This window comes from Wyeomyia smithii, chromosome 1 (assembly GCF_029784165.1).
Source record: "Wyeomyia smithii strain HCP4-BCI-WySm-NY-G18 chromosome 1, ASM2978416v1, whole genome shotgun sequence".
Taxonomy (NCBI): Eukaryota; Metazoa; Arthropoda; class Insecta; order Diptera; family Culicidae; genus Wyeomyia; species Wyeomyia smithii.
The window spans coordinates 77940685-77964023 of record NC_073694.1 but is presented as its reverse complement, the minus strand read 5'-3'; the positions used below and the strand labels follow the sequence as shown (position 1 = coordinate 77964023).

Below are 23339 nucleotides of genomic sequence, written 5' to 3'. Positions count from 1 at the left end.
ATCCATCATTAACTTGCCGAACTGCCTAATCTGTATATTTCGATGGCAAAGATGGCGACTGTTTCCGATCAACAGCCAAAAGTGACAAATATTATCCATACGATTCGGGGTAGCGGTATGATACCCAGAGGCCAGAAATCATCTTCAGACGCCATTTTAAATTACTAGACAGTAGCTTCCGGTTCCTGGAAACCAGTCTAAAAGGGACAAACATTACGCAATGTGAGTTTTTCAGTACCCGGGATGATGCTCAGAGGCCAGGAATCAACTCCATACTTCATTTTGAAATCCGAATTTTCGACTATCGGTTTCTGGAAAACATCCTTCAATTGCCAAATATAATCCAATAAAGGTATATCCACTCTTTGGATTTTAGAATATTGATGTTGTATTTGAAGGAATAATTGGAGCATAGTATTTAAAATTTTACGTAATATTTGTACTAAATAAATAGTTTCTCTATCATAATGACTCCTAATTTCGAACTTTGATCAAAGCAGCCAGTTTTAAACAGCCTTTGGGTAAGTTTGAGGATAATCTTTGAGAGAATAGACTTTTAATATTTTTACAATTTAACACATAATGGTTAAAATAAAAGTCCGATTACACTGGTCAACACAAGTGTGGCCTCGAAGGTCAAACTGAGAAAAAATGAAAAAATTAAGCTTTTCCAGTGATTTTTTTTCTTTCTAGGGCAACTATTGTTAGTTTCAGAGCAGCATTTTTTTCGATTTTGTCAACCAGTGTTATAATCAAATGAAATGGGTACCAATAAAGCAGCTATACCTTCAATTTAAAACTAAGATTGTTGAAATCAGTCACGCCATCTTTGGCAAAACGAGTGATTTTAAAAAAGTTTTCTGAACACGTTTCTTTTCATAACCTTCGAACTACATGTTCAATCATCATAAAATTCGTTATTTAGGGGTTTTAAAGACAGTCCGTTCATTTGATACCTATTTTATTCAAATCGGTTGTATAGTTTCTGAGATAATGGAGTTTCATAACTTTTACTTTTTGATACATAAAAGACAAATTTACAGTTCGATTATAATAAAATTCAAATGGGTGTTATCAGGCAACTAGTCCTTTCTATTGCAACTTGTTTTGAGAAAATCGATACATCCATCTCTGAGAAAAGTGGGTGAGTTCAAGCAGTCTTAGAAACATGTTTCTTGTTATAGCCTGATTTCCCATTATTATACATAACGGACAAAGTTAAAGTCCAATAACAATAAAATTCAATAGGGTCTTATGGGGCAACAAGACCATCCATATGACACTAATTTTGTGAAAATCGTTCCAGCCATCTCTGAGAAAAGTGAGTGAGTTTAAATAGATTTTCAAACACGTTTCTTTGCATAACTTTTGAACCACATTTCCAATCATTATAAAATTATTTTAAAAATGGTTTCTGAGATAATGAAGTTTTGTGATTTTCACATTTTGATACATAACCTCGAAACTAAAAATCCGATTACAATAAAATTCAATAGGGTTTCATGGAACAACTAGATCTTCCATTTGCAATTAATTTCATGGAAATTGGGCTGAGAAAAAAGAGTGACATTAGAAGAGCGTTACATACATACACAAACACACACACACACACACACACACTCACACACACACACACACACACATACAGAAAATGCTCAGCTCGTCGAACTAAGTCGATTGATCTACGAGATTCGACCCTTTGGAGCACTTTTATACCTTCGGTTTTTCAATGATTGCTATACCTTTCTAGGAGAAAAGCAAAATGGTCATTATGTAGTGAAACCACCATTTATGTGCAACTTAAATATAAAAATTGAAATGATCTCGCTCTGTTTCTGCCATTAAAAAGCAAACTCGTGATTGATCCAATTACGCTCAACTTGAACGAATTTTGCTCAATCAGATTCCACTAGTTCAAATATACTTATCATAATATCAAAGTTTGAGGAACATTGCAACTATCGATCAAGATATTTTCGTTCGAAATCTGACCCTAAAAAGTTTATTCATTTGAAAACAGCACATTCCACGACTTTGAGAAATTCAATCATTACTGTTTTCAACTCTTTATTTTGTTTACAGTTTTACTACTTACTACCACTGGATAACGCCATCAGAAAAACATGTGTATGCTGTTTTGTTTGAAAATACGTAGAATTTCTATTCGAAAACTTTGCAATTTGATTTTGTTTGGAAAATTAGCGTTTTTTAAGCAATTCGGGTGTTATTGTTAGAAAGGCTTCGATATCGAGCAAAATTGGATGGTTTTCTGTTTTCTTTAATATTTTTAGTACTACCCTCCAACAGAAGGAAAATAAATTTTTTAGCAGCCTAAATAAAAATGAATTGCTCCATTGAATTCTTCAGATCAATGAAACTTTAATTTCTTTGGATTCTAGCCAATCGAGACATTAATTCAATTGTCACAGCAACCAATACTTTTGCACCACGATCCTGTTACCGTTCGTAACATTTACCTGGTGTGATAGTTATAAATATATAAAATAAGAAACCTCCGTAATATTAAAATTCCCATGGGTTAAAAAGAATATTGGCCAAAATAAATACACTAAGCACACAAAGGGTTAATATTAAGTTCACAGTACACTATACACGAAAAACTGCTAGAAAATAGACGGGACGACTTCAGTTCAGGGGACGGATTGAGCCAGGAAGCAGAGATAGCAAACCAAGCGGAGAGAGAGAGAGAGAGAGAGAGAGAGATGAATGGGAGTACACGAAAGCTAAAAGCTTATTGAAAGCTGAGTATCGAGAGTCGGCCTCATTTCCATTGTACACATTCGAAGAGCAAGTGACAAGTTATACCCTTTTTAAAAATCGATAAGTGTCGATCATCCGGATCGAAATTCTTTGGTGCAAATTCCAACTAAACCTGGAAAAGAAGGCGAATCAGGTAAATTAATGGGAAAATTGGTAAACTAGAAGCAAGAGCGGAAATTAGAGCCTTCTAGCGAGGAAAGCAGTTTGAGTATTGCTTTCTTCTCGTTAGGACCCGAAAATTAATATCCCATCGAATTGGACCCGTAACGAGCCCCAAGATGGAATTGTTGAGTTTAGATTGGAGAAAACTCACCAACCTTCGGGTTCCCGAGCCGTGCCCGGACCGGCGAAAGAGATCCGATAGTGTATGGTACACGTGTAGGAGTAGTCTTCAGAGGAATCAAGATAGAGACCCAGCTGTGATCCACTTTTCTGCTACCAACACACCCGCGAGAGCCTTATCTTAACGCCCACGGCGCGCGTTGTATGGTACCAACGTAGAAAGAAGAGCCCGCCACGTTCCCGTCCCATCTGTGCTGACCAGCCAGGAAACCAACCCCCCCTTACCGTCGCCACAAGGTAAACTAGAATTAGCCATACAGTGACACTGATACACACCCACACAGCTTGTACAAATTTAAGGTTATTAAACGTTGACATTATAATCACTAGCTTTTCTCTAGTTCACACATATCACCGTCCTGATTAACCGACTAGACTTAGAGCCGACCTTGAGGGAGAGGACCTCACGCTTGAGCTCGGGCATAAAAGAGGTCATGAGTACCCGCCCCAATCGGTCTCCAGAGGAACGACCAGGGACCGGGGGTCTAGAATAGTAAGCCCGTCTGGCCGACTAGTAACAATCCATTCGATTTTAATTTATCTACTATCTATGTATAAATTTAATAGCATTGTGAGACATTGATAGCATTCTGTACCTATCATGTAGGTAAAAATGTAAACTTTTGAAATCCTTTAGCAAGAAAAAAATGTTTATGCATTGCTTATTCAGTTTATCTGTTGATTTTTATAAAGATGTCTGATATTGTATATAATTCAGTATATGAGGATGAGCACCACCATCTGTTGACAAATGACTCCATACCGAAACAACCGTACTTAGTAACGTTTCAGTGGAAATACACCACAAGCTAAGCAAGAAAAACTCTATCAAAGACAAAGATCAGCAGTCGAAGAAATGGGGAAAGCAAAAAGTCATCATCTCGAATGTGAAATTGAATTTTTCAGTATTACGTATATTTCAGCTTAGGTATTGAGAATGGTGTGCGGTGATGCTAGGGCAAGAAGCTACACGGCTAAGTTTTCTCGTTTGTGGGTGGTTAGCTACGGTTCCAGTTGCTTTCTAACAGTATTTGTTGTTCCTACCGCTTTGGGTTGCTTGCTTTGCCAAGTTGAATGAGACTCCGGTTTGCTTCCTGGCTAGTCATACGATATGTATTCTGTCTTCTACTGCCCCCTCTTGAAGTCGAGCGGGTAATGAGCGGGAAAATGTTACCCGACTCGGACGCACAGTATTTACCGCTTAATGCTCGAGAGCGGAAAATGTATTGCACAGAGCTCATCGGAGGGAAATCATGCTAGTTAATGGTAATAGCAAATGATTGGACCTCTTCCATTATGCTGGCTGTGTTTGTCATAGAAAATTAACCAATAAATCAATGTGTTGTTCACGTTTCGAATAATTTGAGATATTTGGCTGGCTGAATGCATTTGTTTAAATTGGTAACATTTATAAAAACTAGAAAATTCTACAGATGACATATTTTTGAATCTGTTTGCGATTTTATTCAAGAAAATTAGAGGAGGGCTCTGTTTGTTTTAAATTAAAAACATTTTTATGTTATAATAATATCACTCATTATTGTAGTTATTATAGTACATATCACTCGTTAGTCGTTACTCTAAAGTGGACGTAACTACTAGAGATGGTCAGGTATGGGAAATTTGTTGCTCGTACCCGACTCATCGAGAATTTTTAAACCCGTACCCGACCCGAACCCGTAGCCTGTTTTTTCTAAATACCCGAGCCCGAAAAATTATTTGTTACAGCTACCCGCACCCGACCCGAACCCAAAAGTAAAAATGCCGCTATTGCCGGTTGCAGACCCGAGCCCGACTCGTCCTGGATTTAGTTTTTTTTTTAAATACCCGTACCAAACTCGCACATTTCATGCACTGATTGTCTAATTTATCCGTACTGGTAACAGTGTAATAAAGACACGAATCTATGTTATAAATAAAAACTTCAATGTGGTTAATCGAGATGATGGCCGGAGTTAGGCTAGAACCGAGTATTGGTGTGGTCGAATGTTAATGAAACCAGAGTTACAGCCGAAAAATTGGTTCTCCTAGAATCCAGCGTAGCACCTGTCACTGAGAACGTCCGCTCGTATAATGCTTGAAAATTTTTACCACCTGTATCACGCTGCAAAATATCTATTTAAAAATGTGTACAAGGCATTTGGGTTCTAGTTTTCGTGTTAGTTACCATATAATAAATTAATCAGAGATTTTAATTATTAGTTTGGTATGCATACGTAAGTTTCTTTTGTTTTTGAGAGTTTATTCTATTTTTGAGAGATTGATAAATATACAATAGTTTTTTTAAAGATTAATTATAACTTTATAATGAACCAGATCGAAACAACAAAAAAAATACTAGAGAAAAACACGGAAAATGATGAAAAGTGCAGGTCTGGAAGTGTTTTAAAAACGACGACTTTTTTGTAAACATCACAGCAACCCGAAATCTGAATAATATATTCAGATCAAAGTTAATATTTTTTATTACTTGAGAAAAATTGATAATTCACTGTATTCGCCAAAAATGTAATTTGTGAGTACATATTCGATGTTTTATAATGATTCTTATAAACAGGTAAATAGAGATATTTCTGTACATACGGCATCCTTGGCCACGAGATGCCAGTTCATTTTTTAAATCTCTAGTAACTTTTCAAAAATTATGCTGTCTTAATCGTCGTAAACGGTACACTTTTATAAAAGATTTATACGCTAGAAAATGTTTTAAAAATACTTTCAGGAATATCCCTTCCTTTTCTCAGGTTTGGTGGACTGAATTTTAAATTATAGCGGCACTTGATTATCTCGATATTGTTTTTATAGAAGCGCTGTTGCGTTCTGCGCAAAATAATTTTTCAATTAACCGTCTAGTGCCAGTACCGCCTTTAGACGGTCTTCAGTCGAAGCTCTAAAAGCTCCAATCAATACTTATAAAATGTTTATAAAAACTCATAGTGATTTTTTCGAAGTCCGTCTGAAAATTAACTTGGGCACTAGAGGGTTAATCTGAAATGTTGAGATTTACTACATTTTTTTCCTGTATGGACTTAACACTGCGATCAAAAACATTTGATCTATTGTGATATTGCCAAGGTATTTTCTGTACTCCGCACTTCATATTATTGGCAGTATCACTATTGACGTAAGTGATACGGTTATTATTTATATTCGTGCTTGTGTGTGAGTTTTACCCTTCCGATTCAAGCTTTTTCATCAGTCGCAAAATGACACTTAAAGGCACAACTTCCAAAAGTACGATTTAGCTGCAAGGCGGCTTTGGCTTGTATGTCTTCCTACAGAAACACATGCAAGCACGTAGTTATCAATACTTTTGTTTTTTTTTTTTGTCGCCAATTGGGTTGTTTAGCTATATCAGTTTTTTATATCATCTGAAAGATCTGCATTTTCTTAGTAAAACGTGTTTAAAAAAAAATTCTATCGTTATCCTTCGCTTTTTGAATCACGATTTAAAACTGCTCGAAATCTGCTCGAAAACTCTACAATGACAGTTCGCTCTTATACCAACTGTCATCAAAGTGATTTAGAGCGAGTTTTTATTCTTCATTCAAAAATCGAAGGATAATGATATGAAGTTTCAAAAAATCACGTTTTGCTCAGAAAATTACACTCTTTCAGATGATATAAAAAAATCGGAAATCCGAGAATAGCTAAACCCAATTACTTTTGTTGGTCCAATTACTTCAATTACTTCCTTACTGGAAGTAATTGGACCAACTTCGGTTAACCGCAATAGTCAGAACGGAGAGGGGAAATCCTCCTTGGCAGTGATCCGAAAGTGCTGATGCTCTATTTTTACTAGTACATTAACCAGCAAAAAAAAACAAGACAAGGCCATAACTGAGAGGGGCCATCCACATACCACGTGACAGATTTTTTACGATTTTGACCCCCCCCCCTCCCCCTCCGTGGACAACTGCCCATATAAATTCTAAAAAAATGAACCGTGGACCTTACCCAACCCCTCCCACCCAATGCTGTCCACGTGGTATGTGGATGACCCCATACGCCTTTCCTAGTCACCTTCTAGCAAAAAGTATTGGCAAGAAAGCAGAACACTTAATCAATTTCAATTGTATATAAATTATTCAAGGCCTATTTTGCCTTTACCTTCATAACGCACTGTTGCCAATATCGAGAAGTTTTGAAAAAAAGTAGGAGGTTGTATTCAAGACACGACCGCATAACTGACGTAGAACTACGCACACTATTAACAAATGCATTGTTGTAAGTGTTTCATTAATGAGTCATAAAGTCTACTAATGCTTGCTTTGTGCTGCCTTAACAGTGGGGGAATAAAGACACTGAAAACAAGAGCTGTAAAAGCTGTTTCACATCCAGTTAATTAAACGGCCGCTGCAGATTTAAGTTGCTAGTATCCAGCACAGATTGCTCGCTTGAGTTGTCAAAAAATTATTAAACTTCAAATACTTGTTTATTTGTCTTGAGGAAGGCATTTTGCTGCTCAGTAGTGGGGCAATAACGGCAGTCTGACGACACACGCTGAGAAGTGAGAAAAACCGCGCTGCTCCTGAGACATGGTGACCAACCACAGGGCAAGTGAATCGTTTGATTTAAAGGCATCCATAGGCGCAACCCGCTGCTATCCGCTGCAATCCGCTGCTACTGCTGTCAACGTTATGGACGGTTCAGCCAGCTTACCTTCCGACCAGAAATGCCAGAACTATTTCGTTGAAAACTGTAGATTCTACGGATTTCTCCCTCTTTTCTACGGATTTCCTATATAAATGTTAATCCGTAGAAGTGAACAAATCCGCAGATCTACGGATAAATCCGGATCTGGCAAGCCTGCTTCCGACTAATGAATGTAGCTGGTTTTACCAGAAACACTCTTTAATAGCCGAATGTTGCTGTGAAATAGACCACGCCTTTCTGTTCAATTTTACCATTCTCTAATGTTCTTTTAGTGGAATAATATTCCACAATTCGCATTTGTTTTTTGTATACAGCGTATAAAGACCGATGGTGCTCTCACACACGCAACGATTTTAACCCGTATCGTGTTGCGGTTTGTAAAATCAAGCGATTTCGTTTGCTCGTTGTTGCGTGTTGCATCATGTTGCAACTGAGCAGCTGGGAAACGACGAAATTCTGTTCATGTTGATTGATTGAATCGACTCCAATTTATTCCTGTAAAGTCAAATTAATCACCTTTGTTAAGGCGTTCTAACAGAACAGGGCAGTTTGTTGTTCAAAATCGGTGGTTTGTGCTGCCCCAACAGTGGGGGGGGGGGGGGCTTGGATTAGGTAAATAAATAAAGTAATTTTTTTTTATCACGACAGCATTTGATTGCTAGGATCCAGCACAGAATGCTTGTGTTATTACCAAAAAGTTATTAACCTTCAATTTCCTGTTAATTTGCCTTGAGAAAGGCATTTTCCTGTTCAAAATCTGTAAAAGCTGGTTTCGCATTCAGTAAATAAGACGGCCGCGACCGATTGTGTTTTCTTGGATTCAGCACAGAATGTGTTGTTGCCAAGATAAAGCAAAACTTTATTGCGGGTAGAAGGCCGAAGCTCTTAACTGGCATATCGAGACGTTTGGTGCTACCTCGCTGCTGCTTAGATACGTGATGTGATTCGTTTACTGGCGCAACCCGCTGCTACTACTTCCGCAATTCGCTACGATGCGGCTAACTAGTTATACTATTCTATCGACCTTTTTAGGGGAAGGCAGCAAGCGACCAATCAGAGGACGTAATTTGCGTTTCAACAAGGCTTGACAATTTTCAATAGTACAATAGTTCGCCTAATCAATCAACATTTTTCTACTTTCGGGTGGATGCGTGTATAATTTTTCAATCAATTGCTGCAAGAATCAAGAAAATCGGTTGAAAACAAACCGATTTAAAAGCATTAAAAAAGGGACACTTTTCGTCCCCGTTTCGTTAATAGTTTTCCTATTTACATCCCTATGTGGTACCCTATCAGAAGAGCATAACTAAAAAACTACAAAATTCTATCAACGCGAGATATAAATAACATATTTTGATACAATTTTGTATTTTCCCATATGGTTTTGATAACAAAATTGAATCTGAATAAGTTATAATAGCAAAACCTGAAATGAAGTTGTTCTGAAACAAGTCTAACAAATTTTTCGTCTTTATCAAAACCTGTTGTTTCTAACAATTGTTGTTATTATACTGTTATATATAATATCTTATTTTGTTAGAAAGCTGATACGTTAGTAACAAAGTTTGATATGTTTTTGATACTAGTAGAAATATTTCTGTTATAATTTCTGTTATTTTAACACCTAACGGGATCAAATTGAAAACACAGTATGTGAGGTTTTTCCCAAAGCAAACTAACAGCTTCTGTTACATTTTTGTTTTCTCTTTTTGATTGGGTAGGCTAAAGAAAAACGTAGTTCTACGTCAAAAAAGCCTCGAACAACGGCAATGTTCATTATAGGTATCATTGCACACAATGATTGCAAAACACGTTATCTATGTTAAGAAGAAATAATGTGATTCAGTCTAATATCAAAACCACGACGAAATGCGGTCTTGTAGAATTGCCTTGAATCATCCCTGTATGGCAGAACAGCTTATATCTCTGAAGCTAAACCGTTGTCAATATATTGCAAACATACACACACACATTTCAACTGAGAAAAACAAATGATTGGTTTTGCAATTCCCTTGAACAGTAAACATGTGCGAAAGTGTATCAAAATTATCCAGAAAGAGTTCCGTGCGACTTCCGAAGCCTGCTGTTTTATCGCAGTCGAATGTTTTGAAACTTACTGTGCAGTGAAGTAAAACATTATTCGAGTATGTATAAATAAAATATGAGCAGAGCATGACGAAGAACGTGCAGTTCCGCAGGAAATGTTTTCTTTACGATACTGGATACCTTTCGGTAGATGCGCGCAAGTTGCAATGCCTCTGTTCCTTTTTATCATACAAATGGAATCGGCATAAACTGTGCATCTTATTTCAAAGCCAATTCGCATGCAATAAATATTAAATTTGACTCAATAACTTTTGGACTTGCCATGTTGCTGTGAGCAGATCGAAATGGCTTAAAGTCCACTAAACACGCAAAAGTCAAAGTCCAGCTAAAAAAGGTAAAAAATGTTGAACGTAACGAAAAGGAGATATTTAGAACCACCAATTAGCAGAAAATATGCAAAATTATTAGAATACTTTTTTACTGAAACTGATAATTTGTGGTTAACCGTGAATGTCAGTTGACAGACTCGATTTGAACATATCGCGATTGTTATGATTAAACCTGTTCTATTAATATTTGTTTATGCACGATAAAATAATTTCTCACTATTTCACCTATACACCCCATATTGATCGACTTGGCACGAGAACCATACACGCAAAACTTTTCCTTATTACTTCAGAAGCAATAGCGCAAAATTACCTTTTAGGTAACAAATCCATTACTTAAAAAGCAATAAAATTCTTCCCCAGTTAAGTAACAACACATACTGTCATATATTTAGCTCGTGTTATGAGAGTACGACTATCTAATAATGGTCGTTTCAACCACATGCAACGTTTTTTCTGTCGAAAAATGCTCCCTTTCCACCTCAAGTCAAAAAAAATCACACACCGTCGCATAAGTTGCACATGTTACAAGTTTTTTCAACCACCAATTCATCCGGTGGGCGTGTATTAGTTCGCTCGTTGTATGCATACGGAGTAGCGAAAAAATATGACAAGAGCTGCCAAGCAACATTTTCGCCGTCGTAGAGTATGCAAACGTTGATGATTTCAAAGACTTGAAATGCGCCTTAAAATGACATCACGATCTGTAAACTGCGTTAGAGAAAAATAAAAACATTCGCTTTCTTGCAAGCTATTTACAGCACATAATCATTGGACCTGTTTGAATATACAAAACTCGTGCCCATCCAGAACAATATTCGCAACTTCGGCAACTCTGGTCAGACAGTATTACATATTTCCATTTCAAGTAAACACTGGGGGACGAAACGAAAGTGTTTCTAATTGGACATTTGAGGTTGACGGTTGAGATTCTGATTATGTGTGGATGAAGGGAGACAAAAATGAACCAGATCGTTGCATCAATACAAATGCAGCGAGTGAAGTCTTGCCAACACATGCATTGCGGTGCTTGGCTGTATGTTCTCCTGCAGAAACACATACAAGCGTGTGGCCGTCATAATTTTTATTACTTTTTGTTTGTTACTTTTTGTGTATAATGCGCAATCATAAGACACAAAAAGTAATAAAAAATTGCCCAAAAGTAATAAAATATTCCCCGTTTGCGTTGGGTGTATTAACTGACCTGGTACAAAAACTTACGCTACAGAGCCGTTATGAGCGTTTCCACCCAGAATGATCTGAAAGCGTCTACACTGTCGTCCTAAGCATGTCAGTCCCATGTTTTACGCCTTATGAACCTTATGAACGTTGGGACAGTTATGCTTGGAACGGTAGTAGGGGAACGACGGGCAAGACGGTCACCTTAAGGAAATCATTCATTGTTCTGTTTTATACACAACATTTCAACGATTCGACGTTGACTAGTGCTTTTTATAAAATAATTTAAACCTTTTCGCTTTATAGTGATTTTATATTAATTTTCACTAAAATAAAAACAGTCTCGAAAACCGATTTTTTACAACACAGCGTGTATATAAAACGGACCGGCTGTGCTAGTAAGGCGGACCAATGAAATACTCTAGCAAATTGCTTTTCTATACGGGACGATGCCTTGTGCATAAAGCATGTGTTTAAAAGCCAGTTTGCTAGAGGCGCAACCGCGTGTTGTTCTGATGTTCTCCGATTGGGCTGAAATTTTCAGCGTTTGTTTGTCTATTCAAGGTAGAAATTTTGCAAAATTTCAATATTTTTCATTGAGGTTAGCTGGGGGCCCTTGAAAATAATATGTCCAAAAACGTCCAAATACTAAAAAGTGCAATAACTCCTGCTAGACTTGATGGATTTTTCTAAAAATCAAAATCACTAAAATCACTATATTTCCTGCTAGACCTAATAAATTTGGCTGAAAATTTGGACAATCACCTTACCAGAACTACCTACTTTACCGAAGATATGCCATTTGGGGTAAAACGTTCCTTGAAGGATTTTTTTTCGAAAAATCCCGACAAAATCACCAATACTGCAAGAACTCGGGTGGGACTTGACAGATTTACTAAAAAATTAGATTATCACAATGCAACCAACAATCAATACTGATTATATAAGTAACTCGTTTTTATAAAATTTTCGGCGGTAGGCAGTTCACGACCCAATGGCGGTGGGTGGACTGTCTATTCCCCCGGACCTTTCCTCCTGTTCAGAGGGAGAAGAGTCCGTAATGGATTTCTCTGACACCCCTAACAACAGTGTGGACGGCTTCTCTGAAGTGAAGAAAAAACGTAAGAGACCTCGTCACACTGCTTCGCCTATCCCATCCACCAATGACGCACCAATTCGAGTAAAGAAGTACCAGAAGAATCAACCTGGACTTCGCTGGGTTGTATATATTCGTCCCAAAAACAAACCCCTGAAAGTGGTGCAAATTTGTAAAACTTTGCGCTTGAGATATACCAGCCTAATAGAGGTATATAAGGTCAAAGCTGACAAATTAAAGGTGACATTTTCTGATCTCGAACACGCTAATGCGGTCGTTGAAGATCAAAATTTTACCATTGAGTACCGGGTATATATTCCGGCACGCGCTATTGAGATCGAGGGCGTGATAACAGAACCCGATCTTACAGAGAAAGAGATACTGGAAGGAACTGGACGTTTTAAAAACCCAAACCTTCCAGAAATAAAAATTCTAGAATGCCGAAGAATGTATTCTAAAGACAACATGGGCAAATACTCCCCGAACGACTCGTTTAGAGTGACGTTCGAAGGAAAAGTGCTTCCGGATTATTTAGAGCTATTCAAACTCCGACTACCGGTTAGACTTTTCATTCCGAAAGTAATGACCTGTACTAATTGTCTGCAGTTAGGGCACACGAAAGCCTACTGCAGTAATAAGACTAAATGTTGCAAGTGTGGTGCAATAATGGAGAATAACCACACTTGTAGCGAACAGGAAGCAAAATGCTCCTTATGTGGTGGCAACCCACACAGAATTGAAGAGTGCGCAAAGTATAAGCTACGCTCTGACGCACTAAAAAAATCGACCAGACAACGCAGTAAGCAGTCTTTCGCACAGATGCTGAAGACAGCGTTACAGCAGGAGGAAAATCGTTACTCCAGTTTGGAAAACGATGATTCAAATGATGACGAAGAGGATTATCAACCTCTGCTATCAACCGGAGCTGTACGAAAACGGCCAAGTGCTTCTTCTCCTAAACTCCCTAGAAAGGAGCAGAAGAAGGCGCTTAATGATACCCCTCGTGGTTCCACTTCCAAGCAAAATGCTAAAGCGTCACCACCAGGTTTCAAAGTTGTTTGCGATAAAGAGTTCCCTAAGCTCCCAGGGAAACGAGCTGTTCCCACAGCTAAATTGTCATCGGAATCTGAAAAACCGTCCTTTGATGGTTGTATTTCATTCAAAATGATCGTTGAATGGATATTTACCACTTTTGGTTTATCCGATTCTCTTAAAAGTATGATTTCAGCTTGGCTTCCAACAATTTGCATGTTGGGTAAGCAACTAAGCACCAAATGGCCCCTCCTCGCGTTCGTATCCTTCGATGTCTAAATCAGACAACAGAAGTGACGAATCGACAACAAGGATCATACAATGGAACTGTAGGAGCTTGACCCCCAAATTAGATAAATTTAAACTCCTGCTTCACGATAGCAAATGCGATATTTTCGCGCTATCAGAAACATGGTTATCAACGGATACAACACTAACCGTTCAAAACTTCAATATCATTCGGTTAGACCGCGGAAACTCTTATGGTGGAGTGCTCATTGGTATCAAAAAATGCTACCCATTCTTCCGAATCCCTCTTCCAGCAATTGATGGTATAGAAATTGTTGCTTGCCATATAACAATTGCTGGTGAGAGCCTCACTGTCGCATCAGTCTATATTCCACCCAGAGCTACTATTAACCGGCTGCAGCTAACTCAAATAACGGAGCTGCTTCCGACACCACGTCTTCTCTTGGGAGACTTCAATTCTCACGGTATGGCGTGGGGAGCACCTGGAGATGATAGCCGGGCTATTCTTATTGAAAGCTTACTAGACGAGTTCGATATGACCCTATTGAATATACCTGGGTTAGCTACAAGAATAGCAAGGCCTCCAGTACGAGAGAGCACTTTAGACTTGTCTATGTGTTCCTCCTCAATAGCTTTGGATTGTAAATGGGAGATTGTTCAAGATCCCCATGGTAGTGACCATTTGCCAATAAGTATTTCGATTATGAACAGGCTCCAGTCTGCTACCACAGTCGTAGTAGAGTATGATCTCACCCGGAATATTGATTGGGAAAAATTCGCGAACATAATATCCCAGGGTCTCGAAACAACCGATGAGCTTTCTCCATCCGACGAATACAACTTCCTTGCAACATTAATTTTAGATAGCGCGTTGCAATCTCAGACGAGGCCCGCCCCTGAGAACAAGTTGAAAATTCGTCCTAACAAACAATGGTGGGACAAAGAATGCACCGAGATGAAAAAAACTCTAAAAGCAGCATACCTAGCATTCAGGAAAGATCATTCCATTCAACTTTTTGATCAGTTTAGAGAGCAAAATTTCATAAGCACGTTACCCAGAGATGCTTCTATGAGCTATCTCTGGAATACGGCTCGGAAAATGCGCAATAGGTCCGACAACAATGAGGCTAATGAATACTTTGAACGTTGGATCTATGATTTCGCGAAAAAGGTATGCCCAGACGCTGTCCCATCACAGCAGGAATTCAGCGACACAACGGCCATTGAAGAACCAGAGTTTTCAATGCTGGAATTTTCAATCGCACTCGCTTCTTGCAAGAACAAGGCTCCAGGACCGGACAGGATCAAATTTAATTTGATGAAAAACCTACCGGATTCGGCTAAGATACGATTTCTTGTACTGTTTAATACGCTTATCAGGAACAATATGATCCCGGAAGCTTGGAGACAGGTTAAGATTATCGCAATCAAAAAGCCAGAAAAACCTGCCACAGATCATCGCTCGTACAGGCCGATTGCAATGCTCTCATGCATACGCAAATTGCTTGAAAAAATGATTCTGCGTAGACTAGACAACTGGGCAGAAACAACTAACCAGCTATCAGAGACCCAATTCGGCTTCCGTAGGGGCAAGGGACCTAACGATTGCCTAGCATTGCTAGCCACAGAAGCGGAAATGGCTCTTGGTAGCAAACAACAAATGACCTCAGTTTTCCTGGATATCACAGGTGCATTTGATTCAGTTTCAATCGAAATTCTTTCCGATAAACTGCATCAAAGAGGATTCTCCCCTATATTGACGAACTTCTTGATCAACATGCTGTCTGAAAAGCATTTACTTTTCAACCACGGTTCTTCAACAATAACACGAACAAGCTACATGGGTCTCCCGCAAGGCTCTTGTCTGAGTCCGCTGTTGTACAACTTCTACATCAGTGACATCGACACATGCTTGGCGGACGGCTGCACCATGCGCCAGTTAGCTGACGACTGCGTAGTATCAGTCACGGCGTCTCTGGCTGTAGACATGAAAAACAGCCTGCAAAATACGCTGGATAATCTGAGCGGTTGGGCCAGTTGTCTTGGAATTGAGTTCTCGCTTGAAAAAAACGGAGATGGTAGTCTTTTCAAAAAAGCGACCACCACCCCGTTTATAGCTAACTTTGTCCGGAAGACCCATCACTCAGTCACCTAGCTTCAAGTATCTAGGAGTATGGTATGACTCTAAGTGCACATGGGAAAAACATGTGAATTACGTGAAGCAACTATGCCAACCGAGAATCAATTTTCTTCGAATGGTAATAGGAACCACATGGGGAGCTCATCCAGAGGATTTGATACGACTCTACCAAACTACGATTCTGCCCGTAATAGAATACGGCAGCATATGTTTCAGAGGTATCGCAGCCTCACATATGCTGAAGCTAGAGAGGATACAATACCGATGTTTGCGTATCGCTCTAGGCTGCATGCAATCGACGCATACCATGACTCTAGAGGTCATAGCTGGAGTGCTACCTATTAAAGAGAGACTTTTTGAGCTGGCCCTACGTTTCCTCATCAGATCGGAAATAGCAAATCCAATGATTATTGCGAACTATGAGAAATGTCTGGAAGTTGTTCAGAAACCCTGTATGTCAGTATACCAGCGGTTCATGTCTATGGAGATAAATCCTTCGGTTGTTGATCCATACCGTGAGATTTCAACATCGCTCAAAAATCCTTCTGTTGTGTTTGATTTGACGATGAAACAAGAAATCCTTGAAATTCCTTTTACCAATTTATTAAAGATATAAATTATCGTACTTGAATCCTCTTCCCTTCTTTGCTTCTCTCTGTCCCCCCCTCTCTATGCAGATCTTTAAGGCTAATACTAATCTTTATCTTTCTTTCTCCATCTTTCATCTTAGGTTATGATTTCCAAGAGACAAGGACTCATCATCCCTCAATTTTATACTTATTCATATAGATAGATCGTTTTACATATAGATAGATATAGATAGATGTACATATTAGTTTTAGGTTGAATTAATTTTGTATTTTTAATTTGTATTTTAAAGAGAAAAGATGAGAGGGTTTTTATGCCTGTTTGAGGAGGAGCAGTCGGGATACAAGCTCTACTCAAGCTGGCTTTTCCCTACTCCAAAAAGACATTCGGCCCCATTATGCTTCGCGGTTGGGCCTAAATAAATATTAGAGTTACAAAAAAAAAAAAAATCAATACTGATAATTGGGGTACTGACTAGATTAATGAAAATATTAACTGATCGGCTCACTTTCATGAATCCGGCCATTTAGAAATATCATTGAATCATTAACAACTAAAAAGACATTAAGTTTGTTCAAAACGTTTTGCATTGAACTATGACTCTGGCTATGTTCATATGCATATGATTCCACATTACTGGCACCAGCGTCACTAAGTTGTGTAGGGTAACATGAATCGCTGAGGTTGTTTTGCTGCAGAGTATTATTAGGAATGAGCAAGTCGTTCATATGTACCGGCGCACGAAAGTGAGGCACGATTTTTCGAGCGCCACAAAATGATTGTTCGCCCGAAGCTAAAGTTTACCGGAACATCACGATTCTCGTGCAGGGCTGGAATTCACCTCAGTGCAGACAGAACCACACAAGTTTTGTACACCATACATTTGTCATCAAACCGTGCGTGCCACTCCCGATATTTCGTTTGTGTTCTCTTCTCCCCATTCGCTCTTTTGTATTTCTTTCGCACCGAAAAAAAGCGACTGAGTAATCTTCGTGCATTTGCCAAAATGTGCGACACCACACATTGTGTCTTACTTTGTGTGTTGCTTGGGGCAATGATTATCGGATTTGACAAACGAACGATTATAGTATTAATTTTTTTTTTGGTTTTTGCACTTCATTTGACTCCTACTGAAATAATTTAGAAGCTAATTTTCAGTGCTGTTCAATGGGTTTTGTTTCAAAACTAAAAATTGTTTCTTTCCGGAGATAGTCGCAATATGTCTTGTACATGAACAGTAGGGTGGCAATAGAAATCGACTTTTTGAATTTCGTTTAGAAGTAGGGCTCAATAGTTTCGTCTTCGAAAAAAGTTCCCATACTAAACTTCAGCTCAATCTGATTTCGGGAACATGTCCTTAAAATTCATGAAACATCGAGATCTGGTGTTATCTTAAAACAAAAAATGAAAAAATCGATCGGTTAAAGTTTCACTTTTCGACTGAATCAACTTCTAAATGCGACGAAGGATAATTTTTTTTCCATACAAGTCATTACCACCCTAATGAACGGCATCAGTAGTGAATGCATGTAGCGATTGTATATAAATACCGGGACAGAAACATGTCTGGAAGTGCGTAATATGTCCTAAGAAACACCTCCACGCCGTTGAGAATCGTGTTTAAATGAATTCTCAAAAATGTATATGGTCCTTTCTTGGTTCCTTTTCTCTGCTATTTTTTCTACCCGCAACGCAACGCAAACTGCTCAAACTGAAGCTCTTTGTTCTCACGCAATGTGTCACAAAAAGCAGCACTAAGTGTTGTTCCGTTCTCCCTCTCTTGAAATATTTCTCACTTGGTGATATCTTTCATTGTCATTTCGTTTTCGTTCTTTCTCTTTGTGTCTGTTGGTTGTCAAAATGTGTAGGTACCGTTCTCGTTGTGCCTTGACGTAAAATTAACACACTGAGCGCAATGAATGAGCGAATGACAGCCCTGTAATCTCGTGTATATGATATATATTCTGATTTCAATCTATGTCAATGTATTCACAGTTCAACTGTTGTGTTTTGAATTTTACACAGTAATTGTGCGATTTTACTACAAAATTTGGGCGAATTGCGTGTAGACCACGAATCTTTTCGACGATATCAGCACAATCAGTATTTCGTTGCGATGTCTTCGAGCGCATTTCGATACATTCTGCTTAGTAGAAGAAAGGTTTTCCTCTCATTTTCTTCACATTTTCAGTAAATCTAGCAAGTCTAACCCAAGTTCTTGCAGTTTTGGTGATTTTGACGGCATTTTTCGAAAAAAAAAATCTACAAGGAACGTTTTACACCAAATGGCTTATCTTTTGGTAAAGTATGTAGTTCTGGTAAGGTAGACAAAAACAACGTCCCTCAGAAAGGCGGTTGCGGTTCTCGCGAACTGGCTCTTAAACCTTACTGTCCGCTGCGCAGTTGGATTCATTCACATGATTTACACGTGGTATATTTTATAGTTTTATTAGCGTTTCTAATGATGATTTCTATTTCAAGCGAGCGTTTATGACTTTAGGTCTTATTTCGCATGCTAAAATGCTTAAATAAAGAATAATAAATGGTACTATCGTCGTTTTCTCAGACTACTCATTTTGGCCACACAACAGCTGACCGTTTTGCCCAAAAACCAAACAATTTTTGGATCACTCTGATTTTCACTTTAGTGGTAAGACCGCGAGGCCGAAAAAACACCCACGGATTAAAATAAGATAGCATATTTTTTTACTTCATCCTGTTTATGGATAACTACTACAGACTGTTTATGGTGCTACGTTCGGAACTCGACCTTCTGTTTATTGTACAGGACAATTGTGGGGCTAGCGCTACGATCCTGCTGACTTTAATACAGTCTCTCCCAAGTCGAGACTCGAACCTACGACGACTGGCTTGGTAACCTCGCGAGGTTTGTTCCACTTATCGTATTCACTAGACATTGCTTCGTCTGATTTTCATTTGTTCCGGTCCATGCAGCACACTTCAAAAAGTTCGATTTATTCATCCGATCGGCCGCGCACTGTATACGCAAGGTCGAGGACTGGATGCGCTCCAGGAAACTGGAGCTCGCGCATCATAAGACGGAGGTCATGGTTGTGAACAACCGTAAATCGGAGCAACAGGCGGTGGTAAGAGTCGGAGACTGCACCATCACCTCGAAGCGATCCCTGAAGCTCTTGGGGGTTATGGTGGACGACAAGCTCACGTTCGGGAGTCACGTCGACTATGCCTGTAAGAGGGCCTCATCGGCTATTGCAGCACTATCTCGTATGATGTCCAATAGCTCAGCGGTTTATGGCAGCAAGCGAAGACTTCTTGCCAGCGTGGTTTCGTCCATACTTAGGTATGGTGGGCCAGTGTGGTCCAGAGCGCTAGGTACTAACAGTTACCGTGGCAAACTGGAAAGTACCTACAGGCTCATGTGCCTGAGAGTTGCGAGTGCGTATCGTACGGTGTCATACGATGCAATATGTGTCTTGTCCGGCATGATGCCTATCAGCATCGCCATCAAGGAGGACAGAGAGTGTTTCGACCAACGTGACACAAGGGACATACGAGGTACCAGAAGGTCATTCTCGATGCTCCGTTGGCAGAAGGAATGGTATAATTCCACAAAGGGCAGATGGACGCACCGACTCATACCGGAGATATCCGGCTGGGTCGGGAGACGACATGGCGAAGTGAACTTCCACCTGACACAAATCCTGTCAGGCCATGGTTGTTTCAGGCAATATCTGCACAGGTTCGGACACGCGGTGTCCCCCATGTGTCCCGAGTGCGTGGAGGAGGAGGAGACTGCTGAGCACGTCTTCTTCGTATGCCCCCGTTTCGTAAGAGCGCGGAGCAACATGATGGCTGTGAGCGGGCCTGGCACTACTCCGGACAATCTAGTCCGGAGGATGTGCGACGACCCGGACATCTGGAACGCGGTCTGTGCGGCCGCCTCTCAGATTGTTCTGGAGCTGCAACGTGTGTGGCGGGTCAACCACCAACACGCCAGTGGTAGCTAATTACCAGTCTCCAGGTAGTTAGCTAGGAGGTTATAAGAGTAAAGAGGGTGCATCACGCACAAAAGCCACTTCCCGACGTAATACTTAACCGTCGTTCCGGGAAGACCAGGGCTGGAGACCAGGGCTGGGTTTTAGTGGGTCGGGACAGGGATAAGTAGGTGTCTGGGGGAGTGTAACTACCCCAGCATCTCTCCCCTAGTCTCATCCCCACACCCTGAGTTCTCTTCTCAGGTGTCTGTTTGCAGATTTCCCCGCCACCTTTAAAAAAAAAAAAAAAAAAAAAAAGACCCATATACCCATCGGGAGATTTTGTCAGAAAGTAGATTAGCATGCATGCTAACTATCTAGCATGGTTTGGTGATAGGTGTTTTCCAAGCTTCATATATCACCTTGAGCATTTCCGAAATGTCGTTGATAAAATGCACACGTTTTGCCCTATAACTTCCGTCAGACCCATATACCCATCGGGAGATTTTGTCAGAAAGTAGATTAACATGCATGCTAACTATCTAGCATGGTTTGGTGATGGGTATTTTCCAAGCTTCATATAGCACCTAAAGCATTTCCGAAATGTCGTTGACAAAATGCACACGTTTTGCCCTATAACTTCCGTCAGACCCATATATCCATCGGGAGATTTTGTCAGAAAGTAGGTTGGCATGCATGCTAAATATCTGGCATGGTTTGGTGATGGGTATTTTCCAAGCTTCATATATCACCTTGAGCATTTCCGAAATGTCGTTGACAAAATTCACACGGTTTGCCCTATAACTTCCGTCAGACCCATATACCCATCGGGAGATTTTGTCAGAAAGTAGGTTGGCATGCATGCTTACTATCTAGCATGGTTTGGTGATGGGTATTTTTCATGTTTCAAGGAATGTAACTTAATTTTCAACTTTTCGAATCTGGTTATCTTATAGTTCAGGTTCTAGTTAAATTCCCCTTTCGGGAATCAGTTATCTGTGGTTTTGTATTCTCAATGGTATAATGTTTCTTTCGTAACAATAAATTAACCCGCAATCTATTAAAATCATCATTTATTTAATTAATTTCAAAAATAATATTTAGTTTAAGTTAGTTCCGACACCCGCCGCTACCGCACGCCGTGCGCTGCGGTCGGATAAATGTGTCGCTGAGTAAAACTGTCGGTGAAATCACGCCGGTCTCGTATATCTTTAATCTTCGAGAATGGTTTAGTTTCGCTTGTTATTTGAAAAGCATCTACACCAACTTTGAGTATACCTAAATCCTTAGACGTGTTATTACCGAGCAAAGATCTTTGTCCTCCTTTTACCACATAAAATTCTGCTTCAACCGACCTGATCCCAACTGTGACAATTGCAAAAAATGTACCTATGATAGGAAGCGGTGACTCATTCGCGTAGCCTTTAAGAATACGAGAGCTGCCTTTGGTACATTGCTGTACAATTATTTTTGTTCGTTTCAAATTTTCCCATACTGTGTCCGGAATGAGATTTGCATCAGAACCTGAATCAACGAGAAAATCAAGATCGACGCCGCCAATTCTACACTTAATAACGTTAGTGTTATTTCCTGAATAAAACGTATAGTACGTCTTGTCTTCGTTTTGCGGTTCATCAATTATTTTTTTCTCTTCGACTGCACGAACTCGATTCTTTTCGTAAGGTTGATTTTTCGAACTTCGCAAACGGTAACACGATTCAAAGTGTCCAGTTTTTTACAACTGCGACACACGATATTCCATGCAGGACATTTTCTGTCAGTAGAAATGTGATCACGCCGTCCACAATTGTAACATCGGTAGGTTTTTTGGATAAGTCGTTGGAAAGGCTGATTTGAATCTTTTTGAATCATGCCATGTTGATTTTGGTTTGAGGCTACGTTCCCTGTCATATGTAGTGGAGATTTTGTACGTATGCTGTTCATTCGAATTTTCTTTCGGTTTCACGTTCGAATCCCTTATTTGATTATCTAAGCTTTCCAATGTCACGCTAAGGGACTCTATCTTTGCAAGTGACCGATCCTGTTGAAGGATTCGACGACGCAGCTCTGTGGATACACAACCTTCCACAATCTGATCTATTAGGAATATTTCTGTCAAAACATTTCTGACTTCGTCAGAATATTTTCCAAACCCGCAGTCTGCAATCTGTTGGCGTAGTCGCAGCATAAAATCCGAAAATCTTTCTGCTTCCTTTTGCTTAATTTGTCTCAATTTGTGTCGCTCGAGACAGTCTTGTTGGCATGGTTGAAAAAATTCATCAAGTGCATTTACTGCCACATCATACCATTGCTTTTCTATCGAAACCAGCGGAAAATTTTCACGATCCGGGAGATTTTGAAATACACGTTGAAGTTGAGGACCACCCAAATGAAAAAGCTTCGCTCGTTTCTTCTTCTGGTCTTTAATGTCATAAGCCTCGAAGTAATATTCCAAGGCACCTTTCCAGATTCTCCATTCATTGTCGAGCGTAGTTTGTCAATATCATCACATCGAAACTTTTGCAACGGACGGGTTTCTTCTCCCTGTAATACATACAGTTGTGCCATATAGCAATCAGTAATATAATAAAATTAAACCATTGTTGAACATTATTCAAGACGAAAAAAATAGTTTAAAATGTTACAGAATTCCAGGTTGGCCGCGTGATCGACACATCTAATCACATCCTATAGCAACTACTATAGGCACATACCCAAATATTTTCATGCAACAGCTGTACATCAATAGCAACCACTATAGCATCATTCCCAATCTTTTCCCGTGGTCGATTTGCTTGCTTAGTTCACAAACCCCTGATCAGTACATCTGACCAGCTCCTATAGCAACAACTATAGGGAACAACACAATAACCCGCTTCGAAATC

The 23339-nt window shown here is 39.5% G+C and overlaps 2 protein-coding genes across 5 annotated transcripts in view; one reads left to right on the top strand and one right to left on the bottom strand.

Annotated features, from left to right (window-relative positions):
* Window positions 1-23339, bottom strand: part of LOC129717858 (acetylcholine receptor subunit alpha-like) — a 503655-nt gene that overhangs the window by 273760 nt on the left and 206556 nt on the right. The gene's annotated exons all lie outside the window — the stretch shown is intronic.
* Window positions 12388-23339, top strand: part of LOC129716858 (uncharacterized) — a 78307-nt gene continuing 67355 nt past the window's right edge. Inside the window, exon 1 of the mRNA XM_055666698.1 lies at window positions 12388-13636. Coding sequence (XP_055522673.1) covers window positions 12388-13636 — 1249 coding nt within the window. The remainder of the gene's footprint in view (window positions 13637-23339) is intronic.